This window comes from Pollachius pollachius, assembly GCF_949987615.1.
Source record: "Pollachius pollachius genome assembly, chromosome: 12".
Classification (NCBI taxonomy): Eukaryota; Metazoa; Chordata; class Actinopteri; order Gadiformes; family Gadidae; genus Pollachius; species Pollachius pollachius.
Genome location: NC_136945.1, coordinates 5184526 through 5210181, shown reverse-complemented (window position 1 = coordinate 5210181; position 25656 = coordinate 5184526). Strand labels below are relative to the sequence as shown.

Here is a 25656-nt window from a genome sequence, read left to right as displayed (position 1 = left end):
AGATTATTTTTGATATGTTTGTGTGACGTAGGCTTATAGTATTATCAGTATTATATAGCATGTGGTTGTCACCTAATGTTTTTTTTTTGTTTGTTTTTGTAATATGTAGGCCTGTTTCTATGCAGTGCTACTTATCATAGCCATGCTTGCCTTAAGTCGTTTGGAAACTTGCACTGCCTTTATTTTATTCAATTTGTTTTACAGAAATAGGCCTACATAAACGAAAAAGGTAATCTGTATCAGAATCAGTTTTGTTGGCCAAATATGCTTTTACGTATTGAGCGAATCTCCAGTTTCCAATTCCATTTTCAATGTAGGCATACACACATGACTAAAGAATAATGGAAAACAACAACAGCGTTTGGTATGGTACTAGTACGGTGACATTAAGCTTAAGTGCCAAAAAGTTTCAGTTTTAGATAACATAAAATCACTCAGTTAATCAATATATATACCTATCTACATATCTGCAAACAGTTTGATTTGATCGTATTGTGGTAAGACACTAACCATCCGCAAGATGTCGCTGGTGCACATGATCCAGGATCCAGTTTGGATTCTACAGTTGAGAACGTGTACAATGGAATTTCTGAGCTTGGTCACACGGAGGGATTTACCCGAACAAGGGCTGACACTGAGACTTGGGATTTCAATAAGTTCAGTAAATTGGGTAATTGATTGGAGTTTCCAGTTATTCACAAATCAAACAGTCTCAAAATGAAAATTCATTTTTCACAGATATAGAGCACAGAGCAACCTATATTGATGGAGCAATGTTTAAATGGGTAGACTATGTACACACACACACGCACACACGCACGCACGCACACACACACACACACACACACACTAACACACACACACACACACACACACACACACACACACACACACACACACACACACGCACACACACATACATACATACAGGTGTCTGTCATTTTCTCAAAAATAAAAAGGGCTGCGCCTCATTAACCTGGGCACAACACGTATTGCTCCCAGTCCTTTATATTACGTGACTATTGATTAAGCGTCTTTAATAATAATGTAGGGTCTTTATACTGCAGCAAATATTACACTTTTTACTACACCCCATCGACTGGACGTATTGAGTATTTTGAGTTTTAATCAAAGGCTCAACCATACAGATATTACATTAAGGATAAATGGTAAAAATGACTTAATACTTTGACCTACTGAGAAGTAAGTATAGGACTGTAAAGATGAACTGGTGTAAGCCATTTGCAATAACTTATACGTATAGATACGGCCTTCTGTCCCGTGGCTTCATAAAGTTCCTTCAGGAAGGACCTGAGAGTACTCAAAGGGGCCGCCATGCACTTCACATGCGAACTGGGCAGCAGATGGCTGAGGAATTTTCCACCGGCATGGTCTATCTTAGACCCGGTCATAAGAAAAGGACATTCATTATACGCTATCATTATATACATTTTAGCTGATCTGAAATGAGATATTGTATTTGGTAAAACATAATATGAAGTGCAAAATACATTTAATATATCAGAATGCTAAAATGTTTGGGTGACTTAAAATGAGTAACAAATATAAAGTGCTGTCACGTAATTAATGTGACTTACACTCATAAAATGTAGAATGGACCCTTTTCATATCGCCAACAGTCAGTAAACAGTAGTCCAACAGCAGGGTAAAGATTCTGGTTATGTTAACAGTTCTAGTGCTTTGTAGTAGAGTGCAAAATAATGGTTTGAGAAACCAACTGGAGCCATGTTAGTTGCCAGTGATATTTGTGTTGTAATTAATTATTACAAATCTACTATTGGAGAAGAGAATATAATCTTAATAATGAAAAAAATAGTCAGTTAATCTTTAGCTTTAACTTAATTTGCTTGTTGGGTGTTAATTTAATGTTAGTTGATACGATTTAGTCCCACAGAAAATCAACATTGAGAGGGACTGATAATAGGGCTTCCAGAACAGAATGCACCATGGTGTTTTCTGTTGGCGAAACGGGGCTGTTTTGTGATTCCTCTGAGAGTTGTATTTATATAAAATCCAAAGTAAATGTTATTACACCATTACCTAGGGTAATCAAATCTTTGTTAGGCCATGTCTCTCATGAGCAACACTGTGGCAGTTTCAAACACACCAATGTCTCCCATAATGACAATCATTTCTAAATGACAAAATGACATATAATTACTGAACATGACCAAATGACCATAAGCCTAATGCCAATGACATTCCTACTCTGTTAAACTTCCGAAATGGAAGCAGTCATTGCAATGCAAAGTCACGATGTACAAGCCCTATATTATCCAAAGGCACAGATCAATGCACACATCAATACCAAAATGTCAGTAGGTTAACTTACAACAGAAGGCATGTGATAGAGCCTTTTCATAGAGGCCTCACTGTAGGAAAAACATGGTGGTGCCCATAACACTGATTATGGGTCTGCTTCCATGTACCATGGCATGGGTTTTAGACTAAAGGAGGGAAGAAAATCCACCTTTCACTATGGATCCCTTTCACAGACATTAACATTGGTTATAGCATGGAGAACACAGGTGTAGGCGCCAGTATTAACATTGGGTAGGTAGGCAGGTGTTTCATTTAGGCCTATGTGTTTATGCACCAGCAATGATCAATGTGTAGTATCTTCACTCGTTTAGTCTACTACCCGTGCCTTGGTAGATAAAAGGGGCAGTCCATAACAGCCTTGTCAACCAGGCGTCCGCAAGTACCGGTTAACTAGCAACCTCTGTTGTAGACAATCTGCTCAACCCTCTTTGGCTGCTTGATAAAACATGTTTTCATACAAAGTTAATTGCTATACATATTATATTTCTAGCAGTGAGTTTCCATACTGAGACACTGGACACCTGCTAGACAGGTAAAGCTTTCTCCAGAGAGAGGTTTAAAGAAGACGCATGCCAAGCCTCAATTTAGCTGGCAGTTGGGATTAAAATGGGTTTAAGTCCTTTGGATCAGCCGCTTTAACAGTATTGGAAACAGATCAGCAGGAAGAGAACTTCCCTAAGCACATTGGATAAATCTCCTCAACCTGGGATTAAGTGCTAAGGTCATCTGTAGAAAGAGGCCTTGGTGTTTTGGTCAGTATGCATGAAAACAAGCATATACTCTTTTTATGAAATGAGTATTACCAAACCACAAAGCAACAGAAAGGAACTATGTCGTTCCTTATAGAACTATGACTATATGATCTATGTCTTTCACTTGTAATCTTGAAACAAAATAATTGTTGAATAACATAGAAAAACACATTCAAATCATATACAAGTATCCTGTGTTTCATAGTGAATTCACAGTTTGTTCAAAATAAACAATGTTTACCACAAACAAATGTAAGTACACTACAAATTTTCCCTACATTTCCCTTCATATAATAAAAGCATCCATTGCAATTGCCGTCTGAGCCCCAGAGCATCCAACATCTTAGCAAATGTTTGGCTCACAAATTTGGGTCCTAGTGTAGGTAATTGATTTAAGGCCTGTGTGTTTAGAAAATACTGCTTCCAGAATACCGTTAGAAGCTCTGGATGGCTTAGCTGTTGTTGGAATACAGTTTAATCGATCAATCATTTAGGTAGATGTGCTATTGCTTAACCCAATTACTTTAATAAACTAGATAAGTGGAATAAGTTGTCTTTCCCAGGCCACTATAAAACTCTTCATGTACCTCTTCACAAAGACATTGTAGCCAGACAGCAAGGTGCAAACATCCAGCCATTCATTCTCCTGTTGTTTTTATCATCAGACTGTGTGGACTTTACTAGTTGATACATTTGAGAGCAAGAAGCAATAGCAGGGATACGTGAATAGGTTAATTCTAATTTAAGATATTTCAGTGTAGACTGGGACCAATACACAGGTAAATATGCGATCCCAGCCCAATATGGAGCTTCCAGAGGACTTTTGGATCCCAGTCCCGCTGGATACCAACAACATTACATCGCTCAGTCCCTTCCTGGTCCCTCAGGACCACTTGGGGGACACTGCCACCTTCTATGGATTGGCAGCGTTCATGTTGTTTGTGTTCATTGTCGGCACCGGCATCAACGTCCTCACCATCGCATGTACCATCCAGTACAAGAAGCTCCGCTCCCATCTTAACTACATCCTGGTGAACCTGGCTGTAGCCAACCTCCTGGTCTCTGTGGTTGGCTCCTTCACAGCATTCTGCAGCTTCTGTAACAGATACTTTATTTTCGGACCTACAGCATGCAAAATCGAAGGATTCATGGTGACTCTTGCTGGTATGTTAACATCTGATTCATATTTGTTGTGCACTCATTTTGCTTGGTGAAAGCATCAAGTCAACCAATGGATTTACTAATGTCAAGTCAACATGTATTTTTTTTCAAATTGACTCTCTGTGTCCCTCAAGGTATGGTGAGCCTATGGTCCCTGGCAGTGGTGGCCTTTGAAAGATGGCTGGTGATATGCAAACCCCTGGGTAGCTTTATCTTCAAGCCGGATCATGCGCTGGTCTGCTGTGCGTTCACGTGGGTCTTTGCTTTGATTGCATCTGGGCCCCCATTGGTTGGTTGGAGTAGGTAAGCCACACCTTTACAAGTATACCAGCTGATTTATTTTGTATTTTATAATCATGCATACTTGGACAGACACACAGCGCCACCAAAACATCTGTGCATTTCTATAAGTTGAATATCTCTACTGTGAAGTTTTTGGAAAAAAACAAGCCCCTTTCATCATCCCTATCCTCTCCAATGTGTCATTTCCATGGACGACACAAATACATAAACGTGTTGTGAATATTGTGTTTTTCACGCCATGTGTATTGCTTGTGCAGATACATTCCGGAGGGCCTGCAGTGCTCTTGTGGGCCAGACTGGTACACAACCAACAACAAATACAACAACGAGTCCTACGTGATGTTCCTCTTCGGCTTCTGCTTCGCCGTCCCCTTAGCCACCATTCTCTTCTGCTACAGCCAGTTGCTCTACACACTCAAAATAGTAAGTAGAAATTTGGGTAGAGGTTGGATGAGCTTCTTTTTTTTTTTTTTTTTTTACAGATTTCCTACATGGTAGTATTCAGTATCTAATTAAGTCACAAAGCTAACAAATATTGCTTCCTAATGGGGTGTAAAATGCTTTGAGGCAGTGTTTTCCAACCTTGGGTTTGAGATTCCATGTGGGGTTGTCAGATGTAAAGGATCACGGGACATCGGTGACTTGTTAGTCGCTAGTGTGGTAGTGCCATGAAACTATTGGCAGATGATGGTTAGCTTAAAAAAAATCAGGGGCGAAGCAGAGGCCAACAATTGTAAGCAGTTGTAGGTCGCAGACACCTGAAGATTGGTTCTCAGGCAAGGTTGAGAAAAACTGCTTCAGGGATTTAAACATGGTTCTCCGTCCCCACAGGCAGTAAAGGCTCAGGCGGACTCGGTCTCCACCCAGAAGGCAGAGAGAGAGGTCACCAGGATGGTGGTGATCATGGTGATCGGGTTCCTGGTGTGCTGGTTGCCCTACGCCACCTTTTCCTTGTGGGTCGTGAACAACCGTGGTCAGACCTTCGACCTGAGGTTGGCCACCATTCCCTCCTGCTTCTCCAAGGCCTCCGCAGTCTACAACCCCTTCATCTATGTCCTCCTCAACAAGCAGGTCTGTTTGTTAGGACAGGCACATTCCATGATTCGTTTAGTGATTTACAGCCATGAAACTCATTTTATGATGATAAGATGATGTCTCATTAATGTGTAGGATTTAAGTGTGAGTAACTGTTGTTTTTTCCTTCTTCCAGTTTCGTTCATGCATGATGAAGATGTTGGGAATGGGTGGAGGTGATGATGAGGAGTCATCGTCTAGCCAATCAGTGACTGAAGTCTCTAAAGTTGGACCAGCGTAGAAACAGATCGACCTGCCATTTCCCCATCATAGCTGACGTTTTATGAACTGTAAATAATGTGTAATGAATATGTGAGTGTTTCGTCATGTTAAAAATACAAACATGTGTGAAATAATATGAAAGAATGAACTCTGCAAGATTAAAAAAACTATATAAAAAAGTAATACATTCAATTAAAGTAATGCATGCAGTATTTGGTGGTGAATAATTTACTTTACATCGCAGATATTACGGACATATAAGTGTGTGTGGATGTGTTGGTGTGTGCGTGTGTGTGTGTGTGTGTGTTTGTATGTGTGTGTGTGTGTGTGTGTGTGTGTGTGTGTGTGTGTGTGTGTGTGTGTGTGTGTGTGTTTGTGTGTGTGTGTGTGTGGGTGTGTGTGTGTGTTGTGTGTGTGTGTGGTGTGTGCATGGTGTGTGTGTGTGTGTCAGAGAATAAACACATTATAAAGTTGCAGCACTTTAAAATATGGGTGTATTGTAGAAAGAGGCTGCTCTGAAGTATAAGGAAAGGCAAAAATCCAAGAACAACATGCTGAGTTTAAAAGCATACAGAGGTTAGATTAAAGGAAGGTAAATACCTGGGATTAGCAGGTTTTACAGTAGGATTTATAGATTATCAGAAGCAAATACAGGGATTATCTCTTTCTTAATGAGATCATCCCTTTCTCCCCTGCTCTTCCATTGCACTTATGTACCCTAACAGTGAGTCCATTGGAGGGTAATGCCAATGTGGGACGTTTGTATACACGTGAGGAAACATCAGTTTGAACCTCTTAGTAATTAACCCTGCTGTAAAATCCCTCCCTGTGGGCCAATGAACACCAGGCTACTAATAGTCGCCACTCCTATATATACAACCCTATGTCTCATTCAGTAACAGAAGCCAGATCAATGATAAGCAGTCAGTCAGTCACCCAGTCAGTGGATTGAAAAGAAGACTATTGATCGATCAAGAAAGAAAGCAGAACTTATTATTTTATATCGGGCTCAACAATACGAGGGGAAACATGAGGTCCAGTTACCCTACAGAGCTCCCAGAGGACTTCTGGATCCCCATTCCCCTGGACACCAACAACATTACGGCAATGAGCCCCTTCCTGGTTCCCCAGGACCACCTGGGTAGCACAGGCATCTTCTACTCCATGTCAGCCTTCATGTTCTTCCTTTTTGCATCCGGCAGCAGCATCAACCTGCTCACCATCGCGTGCACCGTCCAATACAAGAAGCTGCGCTCGCACCTCAACTACATCCTGGTGAACCTGGCCGTGGCCAACCTCCTTGTGGCCGCCATTGGCTCCTTCACTTGCTTTGTGTGCTTTGCTTTCAAATACATGGTGCTGGGCCCGCTGGCCTGCAAGGTCGAAGGGTTCACCGCTACTCTGGGGGGTAAGGATTATAGGGACAGTTATTATGCCTTGTTTGTTTTGTTCCTTGTTCCAATCAAAATGCCAATATATATCGTATTACGGACATTTAATAGTATACAGGGTTGAGGTACAGGCCTCCCCATTGAAGTTAGTAACTTTTTTTTTTAAGCCTAAGAAGTGTAAGAAATGACTCAACTTAATGTTCTTCAAACTGTCCTCATCTAGATTATTTTTGTGATTTGTTGGAAAATATTTTGTTAACCCATCAGTTTGACAATACAACATTTCTACACACACTTTGCTTATTAAATATGTCCCTCTGCAAAACACAGAATAAATACATACAATTATCAACAGCGGTCATTGATGTTCATACGTTGAATGGTGCATTGTGCTGTTTATTGCAATAGTTACAAAAAGCTGAAGGTGTATTCTTGCCATGTGGTTGCAGGCATGGTAAGCCTGTGGTCCCTGGCCGTGGTGGCGGTGGAGAGATGGCTGGTCATCTGCAAGCCGCTGGGTCAGTTCTCCTTCAGGAGCCACCACGCCATCATGGGCTGTGCGGTCACCTGGGTGTTCGCTCTGGCCGCTGCCCTCCCCCCACTGTTCGGCTGGAGCAGGTCAGTGTTACAGAGAAAGCCTCCATTACTGCTGCTATGACTTTGAATATTACTATGTCTAATATGACTATAAATAACTTTAACTATTATTATAAATATTACCAACTTTCTCCATGTGTCCTTTCATATGGAGAAAGAAGTGATTTTGTAGAAGTGTGAGTTCAATTTCATTTAAAAATAAATTCAAACAATGATTTAGATTATACAGTATCATGTGGTAGAATTGATTTTGTAGAAGGGCGTGTTCAATTTAATAAAAAAATTAATTCAAATGATGATTTAGATTATGTTATGTCATACAACATCACTAAACAATGTGTTGACAACAATATGATGGCTGTTGTGACAATGCCCCTTCTTGGCATATGTGGTGTGTATGTGTGGTTGAGTAATTAATGGCTGTGACAATCATATATAACGGTGACATCTCTGTTTAACCGTTTCAATTATATGATCTGAAGGAATCAATCATGTGATCTTAACTTCCATGATTACATTTCCAGCCCACCATCGTGGTACTTTTTGACAAAACATTGTTGAATAACCAAGCAACTAGTTATAATTGTGAAAATGGCACAAAAATGGTGGCGTGTAACGTGTGTGACCTGATGTGAAATACTAAATCCTACACAGGTACATCCCGGAGGGTATGCAGTGCTCCTGTGGGCCAGACTGGTACACTACGGACAACAAATACAACAACGAGTCCTACGTGATGTTCCTCTTCTGCTTCTGCTTCGCCGTCCCCTTCAGCACCATGGTCTTCTGCTACAGCAATCTCCTCTACACCATGAAGATGGTTAGCAGGAAGCCTCCGTTTGTATAGAGTCTTAATGAGTGGGGTTGAGATTGCGTCAGTGTGGATCAGAAAGAGCTTAGTATATACAGGCCTATGGTTGGATTGTCCTCAGCTCTCACTATGTAAGTCGTCAGAATTTTAATCGTCCGCCGATGTTTTTTTATGGTTTATACTCAGAAATAGATAGATATGTATTAGTAACTATGTTGCTTCTTTTTTATACATGCCTTTAACGAGCAGCCAGGCTTTGGAAACGTGCTCAACAATGCCTACAGGTTATGGACAGTGCAGAATTCACCTAGAAGCTTTCAGCTGAAAGGGACTCAAACATTGTCACCTGTAGAAAATGATCCTGCAGCTCTGTTTAAAGAAGGGCAATATTATGATTATGATTACCATTATCACAATGGTTTCCACAGAATCCACAAATGGTTCTCCGTCCCCACAGGCAGCACAGGCCCAGGCGGACTCGGTCTCCACCCAGAAGGCAGAAAGAGAGGTCACCAGGATGGTGGTGATCATGGTACTCGGGTTCCTGGTGTGCTGGTTGCCCTACGCCAGTTTTGCCTTGTGGGTCGTGAACAACCGTGGTCAGACCTTCGACCTGAGGTTGGCCACCATACCCTCCTGCCTCTCCAAGGCCTCCACTGTGTACAACCCTGTCATCTACATCCTACTAAACAAACAGGTTTGTTGGCTTATAAGCTAGGAGGCCTGCGTTATCAACTTGTGTATCTAATGTTTACATTAGATATACATTAAATGTTTAGTTTAGATAGCAGATGTCCAATTAGAATTTGATTTCTGTCCATGAGTTACAGAAATCAAAAAGCTGCAGCAGTTGAATTGTTAGTTACACAATTGACAAACCAACATTTGTTTAATTTAGAAAAATAATAAGTAACATGAAGAAGGTTGGGAATGCCGTCACATTAAAGAAGCATGTTGCTTTCTAACATGTCTAACGCTCATTTACAGATATTGTAAGCCACTTCAGCTAGCTAATTTTTTTTTTTTTTTCTTCTTAAGCAGTAGGACTGTATCTGATATTTTGGTCAGAAAAAGTGCAGAACATTTAGAATTTTTGTTTATTGAATTGAATGATATTCTTCTATATATTAAACCGAAAGTTAGTGTAAATTTGAGTATTATTGAAGGGACAAATTGATCAAGGTAAGAGTTAGAATTGACTCAGTGACCAATAATATTTTTTTGATTTTCAGTTCCGTTCATGTATGATGAAGATGATTGGGATGAGCGACAGTGACGAAGAGTCAACTTCGACTCAATCAACAACTGAAGTATCAAAAGTTGGACCCGCATAGTTCAGACAAGCATTTAATTTTGTATTATTATTGCATATAGGTGACTATTTTATTAACTGAATTGTATGTACCACTGAATGTATGATGTATGAGTTCAACAAAATCTTAAAAATCATATAGAAAATGATATGCAAATTAAAAAAAAAGGGCTTAAAGAACTGAGAATGAATTTTTATTGACAATAACCATAGATAACGTAACCTGCATTTCCATACTTCAAATAAAAATGTTAATCATACATATAGGCTGTAATGATGCACAGTAAAATAAGATAATGTAGGCATACATGTTGGACTGCAGAGTCAGTGAAAGTAGATGATTTCAAATATAAATGCTTAAAGTGAAAAGGATGATTGTAAAATAAAGTAGGAAGTGTATTTGATTCTTTTTTACAATGACATCATATCTCTCCAATACCAAACACACGTCTACACGCATACAGGTGAATGCATGCTAATTATTTAGCCTGGCTGATGTGAAGAGAACACAGTGCCATATGTAAAGGTTGATCAGGTGTGATCCAATCAGATAACACCTTTGGGGGTCCCTCCAAGCGGACCACCAGTGAGAACTCAGATGCTCCCTCGACCAATGGCATCAGGGAGTTTCCATTCTGTATCCAGGGGAAAATCTGACTTCAGCTAGTAGTGAACATTTAACAAGCACATACAATTCAGAATCAACAGAATTCCAGACCGACCCTTAAAATGCACAGCAAGGAATGGTGATGAGATCAGAGGTGTAAAAGACCACCATCACCCCTAGACCCCCCATTTTCAATCAGGCATTGTAGCTCCTCTGCCAAGGAAAATGTTATTACTGACTTAAGCACATTGTGGGAGGCTATTTATAGACCAAAAGACACACATGTAAAATCAAATTAAAAAAAGAGTTCTATGTTTGATTTATGTCTTCATAATTTGTGCATGCGTGTGTGTTTGTGCTTGCAATTACATAACTGTCTTTACAATTATTCGAAAAGGAGCTTCCCAGTGGATGCCTCAAATTACTCCACATTTATTCAAATCATGGTTCTGTCAGGCAAACAAGACAAAACCCTTATTTCCATGGATCATCACATACACACATTTGCTACTACACTTGGCTTACTTGGCGGGTTTAAGCAGCCTTACCTGGCTCTGGGGCTTGTGTGCACACATGTCGAGTCTAGCAATCAATGTGCACAGGTTAAAGCAGCCATCACCCAACACTCTCAGAGAGGTATCCTGCATGGCAGCATGTTACACCTCCTGCGGATGTCTGATAAATGTGTAGGATTTAAATGTGCATAACTGTTGTTTTTTTCCTTGTTCCAGTTTCGTTCATGCATGATGAAGACAGGGCTCTCAAGTTTTGAACTGAGTTCAGAGTGAGATTTTGTCGGCGGCGGCGGGGGTACATTAACATGTGACTGCATACAAATGTGTCCACAGACATGGTGACTAATGTATGATAATAAGCATTATTGGCCCTTAACACTATATTCAGAAATAACACTGCCTCTAAAGGCGATTGGCTTAAAGGTCCCATGGCATGCTACTTTATGGATGCTTTAATATAGATATTAGTAGGCCCCAAACACAGTATTTGAAGACGTTCCCGAAATGTAGCCGTGGTGCAGAATTACAGCCACTATGAGCCAGTCGCACATTGAGCTTTCCCCAAATGCGCCACTTCGGTGTCTGTAGCTTTAATGCAAATGAGGAGGAGAGAGGCGGGTCAAAGAGGAGGGTGGGGCTGTGGCCCTGAGCAGCTTGCAGCCACGGTACCATGCGCTCTGTTTACAGTGGATGTATCGCAATGGCGATGCGCACACAGCCTTTAGCCGTGTTCTGTAAATATCCTAGAACACACAGGAGTCCTGCCAAGGGACCAACGCCTCGTCAGCGGTAAGCACTTAGGCCCAAACGCCTCATGCAGCGCCGAGGTGGTGGTCCCTCGGCAGCGGGAAACGGGGCTCAAGTGGGAGAAATTCGCGGCCAACAATCCCTTTCTCCTCCATGTCGTGGTTCATGTACTTCAGGGAGTCAAAGCCAAAGTTCCTTTCCCCCAATTCATTCTCAACCATGGCTGAGATAACCTCCACTACGAGTCTCGTTGTGGAAATACCAGAGACGAGAGTCTGACGTGTTATGCTCCATAACACCAACAGCAGCACGGTTATCCAAATAACAAGGAAGTGTACAACACTTGGGTTACAGTCCTGGAGCTCTATATCTAAATAATATCATATAATACATAGATATCTATATCATATAAGGCATATTATCACGGCCAAAAGCTGTGTGCACCTCCAGACGATATTATGAATTACAAACAACTTTGTCGGGTTCTCCGACGTCTCTGTTCTTCCACTTCCACATCAATCTGACGTAGACTGAACGGCGCGCTGCCTGCTGCCCACTGCCGGCTGCCCACTGCCGGGCGGAGGTGCCTCGCGGCAACCGGCGGCAGGCAGCATGTTGCAGTTCATGTACTTCAGGGAGTCAAAGCCAAAGTTCCTTTCCCCCAATTCATTCTCAACCATGGCTGAGATAACCCCAACTACAGTCTCGTTGTGGAAATACAAGAGACGTCAAAGAACCGACGTGTTATGCGCCATAACACCAACAGCAAACACTTGCATTACAGTGTGTGTAATCACACACACACACACACACACGTGGCGCTCGCACGGTCGTGTCTCATTGGCGGGCAAATTCTCTGGGCAGGCAGGGCAGAGAAAGAGGAGGGGCTTAGATCCTTTATGACGACATATGGGACCACATTCCAATTCAGCTTGAGCCTCCGTTTTTTCAAAGGCGAGCAGAACACCTAGTGCTCGTTTTACACCGAATGCAAGTTTTAGCCACTGGGGGACCATAGGCAGGCTATGGGAACTCATATTTATGTTAGAAAACCTCATAAAGTGAGATTTTCATGCCATGGGACCTTTAAGCAACACCAGTAGAGGCATATACTTTTCCCTGAACTTGTTAAACGTTGCAAACGTGCATAAACATAATTATTCCACTGTTAAATAGCGGCGCAAGTTGTTGGGCGCTATCCTGGTCATTTCTCTGCGTTAGAAATACGAAGTGTGGCGTGTGAGCGTGTGCATGGGTTGAAATGCGTGTTTCTCACGCCCAATGCGTGAGACTTGAGAGCCCGATGTTGGGACTGGGTTGAGGTGATGATGAGGAGTCATCATCTATCCAATCAGTGGCTGAAGTCTCTAAAGTTGGACCAGCGTAGAAACAGATCGACCTGCCATTTCTCCCTGATAGCTGACCTTTGTTTGTCACCGACTTGTGCTCTGGATTCCGGAGGAGCCTAAAAGCCACCTAGGTCATGGACCTATTAAAGAAAGGACAGTGGACTAAAACATGGCCGCCCATTCATTCCTGTTAAAACTGGTCAATGGCGCAGAGGAACATCAAGGAGAGATTTGCTTCCGCATCATGGGCACCTAGCCACTCCCTCGTGCATGACGTGCCGGATGCAGAAATATTCTCATTAACTAGCATTGTTAGCATTGTAGCATCATCAGTGAGAGGTCTGAGCGGGCACTGTCGCATTGTTTATCGACCATGGAAGTATAAGTTAATAACCCCCCGATGATTCTCTATATGTGATCTTTAAATGACACTCCTCCTGCCATCTGGACAACAATTAGTTGTCCTTCTCCTGCAAAAAATACATAAATAAAATAAAATGCTTGAGGTAGCATTTTGAAAAGAGAAAACTTACATTTTATTAGTATATGGTATAAAGATAATTATGAGCCTTTGATTGATATCCAGATTTTTTTTGCGGAGACACATTACTGTTCCCCACTTGTATTGGAGTGAACGGGGATATCTACTTCTAGGACCCCATGAATCGAGGAACTCGTCCACAGCCTGCAAAAACAGTTGCAATACCAGGCTTGGCCGCTGAGCACTGGTGGATTGCGGAAGTATGCACTGCTCCTTGGGGCCTGTTAGAGCATGGCGGCCATTGTTACAGTAATATACAAAAGGGAAAGGAATACATACAACATGATTTGGAGGAGTGAGTAGTTAAAGGAGACATATTATGTTTTTTTCCCCAACAAGTAAACATAGTATATGAGTTCCAGAAAACATGTTTCTGAATCTGTTTGCTGGAAATAGCTTTCAGAAAAAAAATCTTGCCCATCGCTATTCCCTTATCTTTCAGTCCCTTCAGTGCCTGTTTCTGGTGTCTGTAGCTTTAATGCAAATGAGCTGCAGTCCATTGACCAATGAGCTGTCAGAGTGAACCACAGCATGGAGGAGAAGTCATTGTTGCCGTTTGCGGACTCCTGGAGCTCTATATCTATATAATATAATATAATAATAATAATAATAAATATAACCGCAAACGGTGATTAACAAGTCACAACAAAATTAAAAGTCAAGAACACACTAATGGAAGATATATAAATATGACTATGAAGGAAAGATGTTCCACTTAATGCAATACTGTGCCTCGTCTTTCAGGTGAGCTACAAGGCAATGGCAGAATTTCATGTTCAGCATGCTATAATCTGGATTCAAACTCTCAACCTAAGGACCACCTGTACAAGGCATTATCCCATTGAGCCACTGATAACCCTGAACTGCAATCTCATTCACATGGTCAAAATGTCTATTGATAAACATACAACATCCATAAAACTCCAAGCACACATTTCTCAAGTGAATTAAGGGCTTTCTTAAAAGCAAATACCTAAAAAAATCTTTGAAATTCTGGGAAGAAATATAAATATGACAGAGTTAATTATGAAGAAAAATGGTTAACAAAGAAGTTACCCTTAATGCAATACTGTGTCTTGGCAGAGTGATTCTTGGAAACTAATGAGCCGGAATGTTGATTGCCTGATGAATTCCAGGTGCTGTTCAATGTTGTGTTTCTTAAATGAGTGGCAATCACGGAATGTTATGTTCAGCTTGTTTATAATGCTCTAATCAGGATTCAAACTCTCAACCTAAGGATCACCAGTACACGGCATTATCCCGTTGAGCCACTGACATTCCTGAACTTTCGAAGCCTCATTCACAATGTGAAAATGTCGATTGATAAGCACACGACATCATGAAAACTCCAAGCACACATTTCACAAGAGAATTAAGGGCTTTCTTAAAAGAGTACATATCTGAACATTTGCACTGTTAATGGTATCCACCTAATGATAGCCGTATGGTAGTTATACAATAACAAAAGAAAAATGGGCTAACTGCTCCAACTTTATTGGCCAATATTTCTCAAATGGAACTAAGTAAAACAAATTCTGTTCGATGATTTTTGTGAAGCTTTGTCTAAAGATTTTATGTGGCGATTTTGGTGAATTTTTGATTATTTTTGTAGCCTGTGAAACTTTTTATCATATTTAGCTTTAATATGAAATTGTGGGAAAAGTTGTATAAATGCGTCTGATTCTAGAGATTAATATTCTGAAAGAATTTTGAGTCCTGGTCAATCTGGTGAGGAGAAATAACTACTGGTCCACCGCCGCTGGCGGAGTGGTCCCGCCAGCGGCGGTGGACCACCCCGTTGTGGAGCTGGAAGCATCCCCACTGGGAGTGGTAGGCCTTCACCTCAGGCCCTCGTGCCGACACCTCCGGCCAGCTGGGGCGCTGCCCCGCCTCCAGCCAGTCCCTCACCAACGCCAGGGTCTCGTCGGCCCGCTGCTGCTGCTCCAGCTGACTCGCCGTCAGCAGGAGCCACCCCTCCGCCTCCCCGATGGTCTGGTCAGCCTCGGTGGTCTGGAGAGCCGCCACCATCGGAGACTCGTGGGCCCGCACCTCCTGGCGCAGGCAGTAGCGACACTCCAGGACTGCACAGGGCCGTCGAAGAGTAAATCAGCATTGCTGTGGAGCCGCCCCGCCCGATGCTGGATCTCAAAGTCGTACTCCTGCAAAACTTCCAGCCATAGAGCCACCTGGCCCTCAGGGTTCTTAAAACTGAGGAGCCAGGTGAGGGACGCGTGGTCGGTGCGGATCAGGAAGCGCCTGCCATGCAGGTACGGCCTGAAATGCCGCACGGCCAGAACCACAGCCAACAGCTCCCGTCGGGTCACGCAGTAATTGCACTCCGCCCGACTGAGAGTGCGGCTGAAGGGACGTTTCCCCTCCCCCACTCCCTGGGAGAGGACCGCACCGACCCCCATGTTACTGGCATCGGTGTCGAGGACGAAAGGACGACCAGCGTCGGGGTAAGCCAGGACCGGGGCCTCGGTGAGCACCGCCTGGACGGATGGGAATGCAGGGACCGGGCAGAGGCTGAGGTTCCCGGGGCACAACCTGACGACTACTCCGCTGGCCGCCAGAGCCCTCGTGCCCGGTCCCTGCATTCCCCGTGGCCCTGTGTCTGCCGCCTTTCCTTCCCCTGAGGTTCTTGGGGCCATCCGCCGGGCCGGGTTGCGGCTGAACCCTGCCAAATGTTCCCTGCTGGCCAGGGAAACGCTGTTCTTGGGGCACGTGTTGAACGAGCATGGCGTAGCCACTAACTGGTCGGCCAGTCCGGGACTGGCCGACCCCCACCAACGCCGGCGAACTGCGGAGTTTTCTGGGCCTGGCGGGGTACTACCGCCGTTTCGTCCAGCACTTTGCTACGGTCGCCAGCCCCCTCCACCGTTTAACCGAGGCGGGCCGGCCGTACGTCTGGGACAACGCCTGCGCCGCGGCCTTCGCCCGACTCCAGGCGGTGCTCACCGAGGCCCCGGTCCTGGCTTACCCCGACGCTGGTCGTCTTTTCGTCCTCGACACCGATGCCAGTAACGTGGGGGTCGGTGCGGTCCTCTCCCAGGGAGTGGGGGAGGGGGAACGTCCCGTCGCCTACTTCAGCCGCACTCTCAGTCGGGCGGAGCGCAATTACTGCGTGACCCGACGGGAGCTGTTGGCTGTGGTTCTGGCCATGCGGCATTTCAGGCCGTACCTGCATGGCAGGCGCTTCCTGATCCGCACCGACCACGCGTCCCTCACCTGGCTCCTCAGTTTTAAGAACCCTGAGGGCCAGGTGGCTCGATGGCTGGAAGTTTTGCAGGAGTACGACTTCGAGATCCAGCATCGGGCGGGGCGGCTCCACAGCAATGCTGACGCACTCTCCCGACGGCCCTGTGCAGTCCTGGAGTGTCGCTACTGCCTGCGCCAGGAGGAGCGGGCCCACGAGTCTCCGATGGTGGCGGCTCTCCAGACCACCGAGGCTGACCAGACCATCGGGGAGGCGGAGGGGTGGCTCCTGCTGACGGCGAGTCAGCTGGAGCAGCAGCAGCGGGCCGACGAGACCCTGGCGTTGGTGAGAGACTGGCTGGAGGCGGGGCAGCGCCCCAGCTGGCCAGAGGTGTCGGCACGAGGGCCTGAGGTGAAGGCCTACCACTCCCAGTGGGGATGCTTCCAGCTCCACAACGGGGTGGTCCACCGCCGCTGGCGGGACCCTAGGGGGAAGGGCGACATCCTGCAGCTGTTGGTGCCCCGTGTGCTTCGTCCCCAGGTGCTGCAGCTGGTCCACGGCTCGGTGGGGGCGGGGCACTACGGAAACGCCAAGACCCTGCATCGCCTGCGGGGGCGGTTCTACTGGCCGGGCTGTCGACGGGACGTGGAGCTGCATGTCTACTGCTGCGACACCTGCACGGCGCAGAAAGGGCCTGCCCAACGTTCCCACGCCCCGCTCCAGCAGTACCTGGTGGGAGCACCGATGGAACGGGTGGGGGTCGACGTCCTGGGGCCGTTTCCTGTCACCGACTCTGGCAACCGCTACGTCCTCGTGGCCATGGACTACTTCACCAAATGGCCAGAGGCGTATGCGGTGCCGGATCAGAGCGCTGCCACCACCGCGGAGAGGCTGGTGGAGGAGATGTTTGCCTGTTTCGGGGTCCCTGCTGAGCTCCACAGCGACCAGGGGCGGAACTTTGAGTCCCAGGTCTTTGGGGAGGTCTGCCGGCGGCTGGGGGTGCACAAGACGAGGACGACGCCGCTCCATCCCCAGAGTGACGGGTTGGTGGAGCGGTTTAACCGCACCCTGGCCACTCAGCTCGCCATCCTCACCAGCCAGCACCAGCGGGACTGGGACCGTCACCTGCCCCTGGTCCTGTGGTCCTATCGGACGGCGGTGCAGGAATCCAGTCACTGCACGCCGGCTGCCCTCATGTTCGGGCGGGAGCTCCGGACACCGGTGGACTTGGTGTTCGAGGTCCCCGCCCGAGCCTGAGCTTGCCGGGGTGCGGCTATGGACTATTTCCGCAGGCTGAGGGATCGCCTGCTGGTGGTCCACGACTACACCCGCCAGGCTCAGGCTGCCTCAGGGGTGAGGCAGAAGAGGGGCTATGACACTCGCTGCTGGGGACGAGCGTTCACACCCGGGGACAGGGTGAGGGTGTACTGCCCCGTCAGAAAGAGGGGGGTCTGCCCAAAACTGCGGAGCCACTGGCAGGGGCCGGGGGAAATCCTCGACAAAGTGTCCGAGGTGGTGTACCGGCTGCGGATGCCGGGCGCTCGGGGGCGGGTGGTGGTGTTGCACCAGGACAGACTCTCGCCGTACTGCCCCCTCGCCCCGGTTGTTGCTGGTGAGGAAGGAGGAACGCCTCGCGGTTCCCCTGGCGGCTCCTCTGTCCCTGCCGGCTCCCCGGGTGGGGCTGTTGGCCCCGCGGCTGCCGCCTCTGGGGGGCTTCAGCGGCCGAACCGGCGGCGCCGGCCCCCTGAACACTTAAGGGACTATGTGACAGATGATGGGGTCGTCGGGAAGTCTGACCCCTGAGGTGGGGGCTGTGTGGCGACCACGGGTGTGGGCGCCATGTTCCGGAGCCGCGGGGGATTCTGGGAGTTGGGGTTGTCAGTTGACAAAAGGGGTTTTGTTGATTTGTTCTGTTGTTGGGGTTAAGTGGGGTTAATGGGTTTGGGATGTTGTGTGTTCTATTGGCATGTTCATTTTCATGGTTGTTGACACCGCCACCGAGAGTGACGTGTCTGTTGTAGACATGAGCTACCATTTGTGAGGTCGTTAAAAAATAAAAAAGAACTCTCGTAGTCGTGCGGTGTAAGGGGCCCGAGAGTGGTACTAAGCGGTTGAACCTGGTCTCCCGTCTCATTCTTCCGTCTCTTCCTGACCGACGCTACAATACATAATATAAATACCATTTTAGGTTAAATCTTTACAATAGGGCTTGCTCGTTGCCCGAGACAATGGCAGCCAATCTGTCCCTTGTAGCATTACCAGGTGTCTGGTTATCTTCTAGGGGGTCACGGGGAGGTTGGGGGTCAAGCATTTCAAGTTGACTAATGATGACTAATGATGATGTCACAGGGTAGGGGTGGCTTAAAAGTTAGGGTTAGGGTTAGGGTTGAGCAATGAGGGGTAGTGTTGAGCAATGAGCAATGAATTCGGATTAAGCCTTACTCCTGTCTGGTCCCTGACGTTCATCTCGAGGGAGAGATGGGTGGTTGTTTGCAAACCCTTTGCCCTTGTCTTTCTTGATTCCTCATCCAAGAAAGGGTGAATGAGGCACACACCTGTTACAAATGGAAATTGGGTAATATATTTATTATACTTTAAATTATATTATTTGAATATTACTTATGTATTAGATCATATTCATGTAAAAGTTTAACCGGATGTTGTTATCCGCGTCATTCCGTACACATTTCCGCCTTCTAGTAGCACACGTGAGGCAGGGTGGAAGACATGTCGAAAACAAGTACGTTATAGGTTTACAACATTGTCATTAATATTTAGCCGTTTTTGTGTGTATGCATTATTGTCGCCTGAAATGGATAATTGTCATTGCGTTTTACAGAAAAAAAAAAGGCAAAGCGCATCGCCCTCCACGGGAAATCCAGGGTAAGTGGTTAACGTGTGACGTTAAAGCTAAAGCTAGTATAGTGGCTACTATACACAACATGTGTCCACATTACTAGGCCATGGTCTAAATCTGGTTATAAATTTCGATTTTTGCGTTAGATGACACCTTTGGAATATTTGCTTGAAAACCAAATAATATGTTTACACATTGTTGAGCTTTTCTACTGACCGTATAGAACTGAGTAGGCTAACTCTCTGCAAGAGACTAGGGCAGTCGCGTTTTGCGTCCACCTATTCGCAAACCTTTTTACAAACATCAACGTTTGCAATAAATACAATCAGATAAGACATATATTTTCATGATTAGGGAACTTTATGGACGGAATGGCGACTAAGATGTCACCAAGTCCTCGTGGTTGCTTGCGGCTAACTTTAAGCAATTATAGTTATAATAGATAAATAAATAAATAAATATATATATATATATATATATATATATATATATATATATATATATATAATAATTACAGTCAATACTGTAGAGAAGTTATAACTCGGGTAACGTTGGAAGGGCTATCTTTCAATTGATCATAGTAAACAATATGTGCATCCAGAATTTGCTGTATATAGAGCTATTAAATCATAGATAGCCTGTTCTGTATTAAATGGTTATCAAATCGGGGTTTCATATCAGATTTGAAGACCATTTTAGTGAGTTTTGGAAAATAAATAGATAACCTTTTTTTGAACGAAATCGTCCCACATTTTAGTTGGCAGATGGTTTTGATATTTTTCTTTAAATGGTTTTAAAATAAAATATAAAAGTTATTGGTAGATCTATTTAAACTAAAGAATATTTTGAATGTGAAAACTTGGCAGACCATTCTTTTCTCTGATCCTTTTTTAATTTACTTGATGCATTACATTTCATGTTTCTCCAGCCGACCGACGGGAACAAAAGTGAAGGTTTAGGGAGGCTAAAGCAAAAAAGCCCTTCATCGATGAGACGTGTTAAAGACCACAAGAAGCCAGAAGAAATTGGGAAGCAACGGGTGATTCATTATTTTCCTTGTTGGTTAAGAATGTCAAATCACAATTCTCACGGGGGAAAATGTAATCATCTTAACTAATAAGTTGATCCCTGATCTTTCTCGAGCAGCTTCTGCAGCTCCAGGAAAAGCAGAGAATCTCAAAAGAACAACAACTGAAAAAGAGAAGGAGTCTCAATAGTTTTCAGGATGACATTTTGCAGCGGCAGAAAGATTTCGAGATCAAGGTAGGTTTTTTTCAATTGACTGGCCTGGCAACTGAAGTGTGTAGAATAACTGTTATAGTAGAGTGTTAATGTATTTGTTCTTGTTGTCTTCGCTCGTTAACCTTTTTTTTTGCTGCAGGAAGTGGAGATGCAGAATTTGGAGAAGCATGTCAATTTTGAAAATGAGAATTCAAGAAAGGCCTATTTCAGAGAATTCAAAAAGGTATAGAGCAATCATGAAGCTGAACCAAGAACCAACAAAGACATTTTTATGACCTTTGCATTGGCTTATTAGTACTTAAAGATGCTGATTGTCATCTGCCACTAAGAACAGGTATTGTAGGGAATAAACTTTACAGAGAATAGTGCCATAGTCCCATCATATGCTGTCCCTCCCGTAATTCAATGGACATTTCTCACTCTTATGCCGGGGAGGCATCAAAAAACGGTTAAGGTGTTGGTAGTAGGGTTAAGGTATCAAGTTCAAAATGGTTAATCGTAAGATGAAAGGATGTAAATAGTATGCTAAACTATACATTATAACATTTGGTTTCAGGTGGTGGAGGCGTCCGATGTGATCTTAGAGGTCCTCGATGCACGCGACCCTCTGGGATGTCGGTGCCCACAGGTGGAGCAGGCCGTCATCCAGAGTGGGACTAACAAGAAAATAGTCCTGGTGTTGAATAAAATCGGTAGGTCTTCAGCAAAAGAATCCAACATTGTATCCATTTTATGGTTTATGATGTACTCTAACTGCGATTACACTTATTGCTCGGATATGTGAAGGCTTCTCTATTTGCATCCAACCATAAAGATCTGGTCTCAAAGGAAATAGTGGAGAAATGGATCAAGTATCTACGCAATGAGTTTCCGACTGTGGCTTTCAAATCCTCCACTCAGCTACAGAACAAGAACTTGGTAAGCAATCAACCCTTTCAGCAGCAGAGCAATTCTTCAAATAATCAAGGTAGAAGGGTTCTTTGTATCAGCAGTAGCTATCCTACGAAACATGTTGGTTCTGGTGTCCCGCTGTGAGCAGAAGCGCAGCAATGTGCCGGTGATCCAGGCCACCGTAGAGCTCCTCAACAGTAGTGCCTGTGTGGGAGCAGACTGCCTGATGAAACTGTTGGGGAATTACTGCCGCAACCTGGACATCAAGACGGCGATCACGGTCGGTGTTGTCGGTGAGCATAGCTTCGCTCAAACTCTGCTGTACATTAATCAAATCTGGCACATATTCTAATTACTGCCACCTTGCCTTTTAATGTAGGTTTTCCCAACGTGGGAAAGAGCAGCTTAATTAACAGTCTAAAGCGATCGCGGTCCTGCAGTGTTGGGGCCACACCTGGTATGACAAAGTAAGTACACATTCAAGTATTGATTTTTATATTAAGCAATTTAGCACCCGCTTTTATTCAATGCATGTCATTTAAGAGAAGGCAGGGGTTAGAACATCCATGCACTAGGACTCCCACAGCTAGGCAGTAGACATAAGGGATTAAACCTAGATCCCCAGTTTCAGCTGGGATTCAAACACCCTGACTACTACCGTGTAACTTGCCCCCATAGTTAATTCAGATTTCCTTTTGTATCCCCCTGGTTCAATAACTTGTCCAAATGTGTTGCAGGTGCCTTCAAGAAATACATCTGGACAAACACATAAAGCTCCTAGATTGCCCTGGCATTGTCATGGCTACTTCCACATCCGATGCAGCAATGATTCTACGGAACTGCGTGAAAATCGAGCTTCTGGTCGACCCCCTTCCCCCTGTGGAAGCCATTCTCAGACGCTGCAATAAACCTCAGGTATAGCTGGTCTCATTACGCGTGTGTGTGTGTTCTTTTTTTTGGTTTTAATCTGTATACCATCCTAATTAGCATGCCTGATCACCTCCAGATCATGGAGTTTTATGGGGTTCCAGACTTTCGCACACCCCTGGAGTTCTTGGCACTACTTGCCAAACGACAAGGCAAACTGAAGAAGGGGGGATTGCCCGACTGTGACAAAGCAGCAAAGAGCGTCTTAATCGACTGGACAGGGTGGGTGAATTTCATCATTATTTGGACCTGGAAGGGACAATCTATCACCTGTCTGTATGAATGATTTCATTTTCTTTTTGTCATACAGAGGAAGGATCAGTTACTTCACACACCCTCCAGAGACCCATACTCTCCCCACCCATGTCAGTGCAGAGATTGTTACAGAGATGGGCAAAGCGTTTGACTGGGACGAACTTGAGAAAGGAAATCAGGAAGTTCTTGCAGGTAGGCATAGACATTGTATTCTTGCAGGTCTCCAATGAAAAATATATATAATGCAGGTTTTGTTTTTCTGTGAGGCTACATAATAAATCATGTATTGTATGTTTCAGAATCATCCACGGTCCAAATGGGATTCTGCATGGAAACAGCTGGGATGACGCAAGGTTTTCCAGCTGACTTGGCAATGGAGGGGGCCCTTGTCGAAGACCCAGAACTAAGAGATGAAACTGAATCTATGGACGATGACCAAGACACAGAGGTAGAGTGGCAGGTGTTATTGAAAGGTTAAAGGTTTTTACCCTGGCAAAGATATTGTTTAGTTCATATTTGTGTCCTGAATCCAACCCCTCATTCCCTGCTATTTTCTTCTCCAAAATAGTTTGGACCAATGACCGTGGAGATGAAATCTGTTAAGGCCAAATCCAGTGCCTCTGCAGAGGCAGCACCCAAACCTGTTGATTTGAAAGATATCCTGTATGTAGACCCTCTGCAACAAGGCCAGGCACTTCAGGCTGCCGGGAAGAAGAGGAAAAAGCAACAGAAAAGAGCAGGTATGTATACAAAATAAAATATATTTTCTGTCAATACTAAGAAAAAATATAGATTTTGTAGTCTTTCAGTGATAAACAAATGCTATACTTTGTTAGTTTATATATATTTCTTAACTATTTTGAATGTTTCCATGTGGCTTTTTTGTGCATATCCCAGACTAGACTAGTTTAAGCTGAAATGTATGTAGATTCTTGCTTTGGTTTCCTTCTTCCTCATTCTATTTCCTACTAGACAATATAACGGGATGTATTGGTCAGAGGGGTATTCCATCAACAGAGGTTTAACAAACACACCGTCGGTTCCACCTTACGGGTTATGCATTAGTTCAATCAACACGGGGTTGGTTAACACAGGGTTGTGCGCGTCCACGCCAAACCTATAAAGACGTGATGTATGGATCATGGAAACCCTGATCGAAATGGCGAAACAGGCCGCTTATTTCAACAAAATGGAACTCCAGGTTCTCCTGGTTCTATGACGAGGAGAAGGACATTATCACAAGAATAGGGAATGCTAAAGCCTCTGCAACCCAGAGAATATTTGAGCCATGAATCTATTAACATCCCAGTTAAGCATTCTTAACATTCCTACCACATAACCCTTTTCTTCTAAAAAATATGTACTCCGATGGCTCCCAAGCGGTCAGTGGATCAAGTAAAAATGAAGTATAAAAACATACAAACTGGTAAGCTTTTCCCACCATCGTATTGGTATATTTTGTCAGTCCAGCATTTAAATTGTCATACCATATTTGTCACTCCTGCATTTAAATAAGCCCTTTTTTTTTTAACCCAATCATAAAAAGGCCGACAGTCGGCAGACTGGATCTGGCCCTCAAATTGTCTTGACCCCGGTGGAGGAGCTGGCAAATGACATAAATTCAGGGCGCCCTGGCATGGATGGGGTACCTGGAGGTACCTCCTCAGAGAGTCAGGGGCCATGTGTGTCTTATTAATCGCTCCTGGTGGATTGCACGAATAATTTGCGCTCCAATATCAACAGGCCTCTCATCAAAAGGGCATGCCATTGTGAACACATGCAATCTGCGGTGAACGCGGGTTTAAATACCAAAAACCGGGTTATGTTCCAAACTTAACCTGCGCAAAACCTGCTCCGACCAGGTTTGATTCAGAGCATATGTTTCTATAGTAACTAGCATACCGTGTTCACTTTGGAACGGAAAACCTAGGGTTACCGCAAACCCTGGGTTAACTTACCCGGTTATGTGATAAAACCGGCTTTGTGGAATACCCCTCTGAATAGCAACTGGCACATTACTAATGTTTAGATTTAGTTGGTTGTTTATACAGTCCGACTATACTTTGATTGAAAGGGATTTTAATTTGGGCTACTCATTTCTTCCCTTTTTAGATAAACTTGCCACCAAACTCTCTGATACGTTGACCTCTGCAATGAATTTTTCATTTTAAGATGACTGATATAAATAAAAAAAGTACCAAAAAGATTCTGTGTGCATTTTTTATTGAATTAATTTCAATCTACTAAAAAGATTGTTAGAAAATGGGCCGAGTTTAGTTTAGTTTTTTTCCTCTTTTGGGTCAAGTCCATGGAATAGTTCGACAAAGGCTTTTGGTGTTCAGTTGATACAAATTATTTTCTTAATGGTGATCCATCCAATGTTTTGCATAATATTATGGCTAGGAGGAATCAGTAATGACTTTGTATTCCAAACAAATGGTATTTACTGACCACACTTCGGTTACATAAAAAGTGTATTAAAGGTGCTACAAGAGTCCCTTATTTATATGGCGGAATGATGCGTCAATGATCCATAGGAGCGTTCACGAAGCCTCTGTCAGAA

At 44.3% G+C, this 25656-nt stretch overlaps 3 protein-coding genes across 3 annotated transcripts; all 3 read left to right on the top strand.

The window, feature by feature from the left end:
• Positions 1-3880: 3880 nt before the first annotated feature.
• Positions 3881-5874, top strand: LOC307084146 (blue-sensitive opsin-like; the record flags this gene model as incomplete). The annotated part of the gene is made up of 5 exons (XM_079748387.1): positions 3881-4259; positions 4391-4559; positions 4817-4982; positions 5391-5630; positions 5770-5874. The coding sequence occupies 5 exons, from the start codon at positions 3881-3883 to the stop codon at positions 5872-5874; spliced, it is 1059 nt and encodes a 352-aa protein (XP_079604513.1).
• A 1010-nt stretch (positions 5875-6884) lies between these two features.
• Positions 6885-9988, top strand: LOC307084147 (blue-sensitive opsin-like; the record flags this gene model as incomplete). The annotated part of the gene is made up of 5 exons (XM_079748388.1): positions 6885-7263; positions 7696-7864; positions 8498-8663; positions 9112-9351; positions 9887-9988. The coding sequence occupies 5 exons, from the start codon at positions 6885-6887 to the stop codon at positions 9986-9988; spliced, it is 1056 nt and encodes a 351-aa protein (XP_079604514.1).
• A 9635-nt stretch (positions 9989-19623) lies between these two features.
• gnl3l (G protein nucleolar 3 like) lies at positions 19624-25297 on the top strand. The gene is made up of 15 exons (XM_079748376.1): positions 19624-19661; positions 19761-19804; positions 20707-20817; positions 20925-21041; positions 21160-21243; positions 21577-21712; positions 21835-21938; positions 22060-22204; positions 22291-22378; positions 22649-22826; positions 22918-23060; positions 23149-23285; positions 23393-23541; positions 23662-23833; positions 25206-25297. The coding sequence occupies exons 1-15, from the start codon at positions 19649-19651 to the stop codon at positions 25262-25264; spliced, it is 1680 nt and encodes a 559-aa protein (XP_079604502.1). The 5' UTR covers positions 19624-19648; the 3' UTR covers positions 25265-25297.
• Positions 25298-25656: the final 359 nt, after the last annotated feature.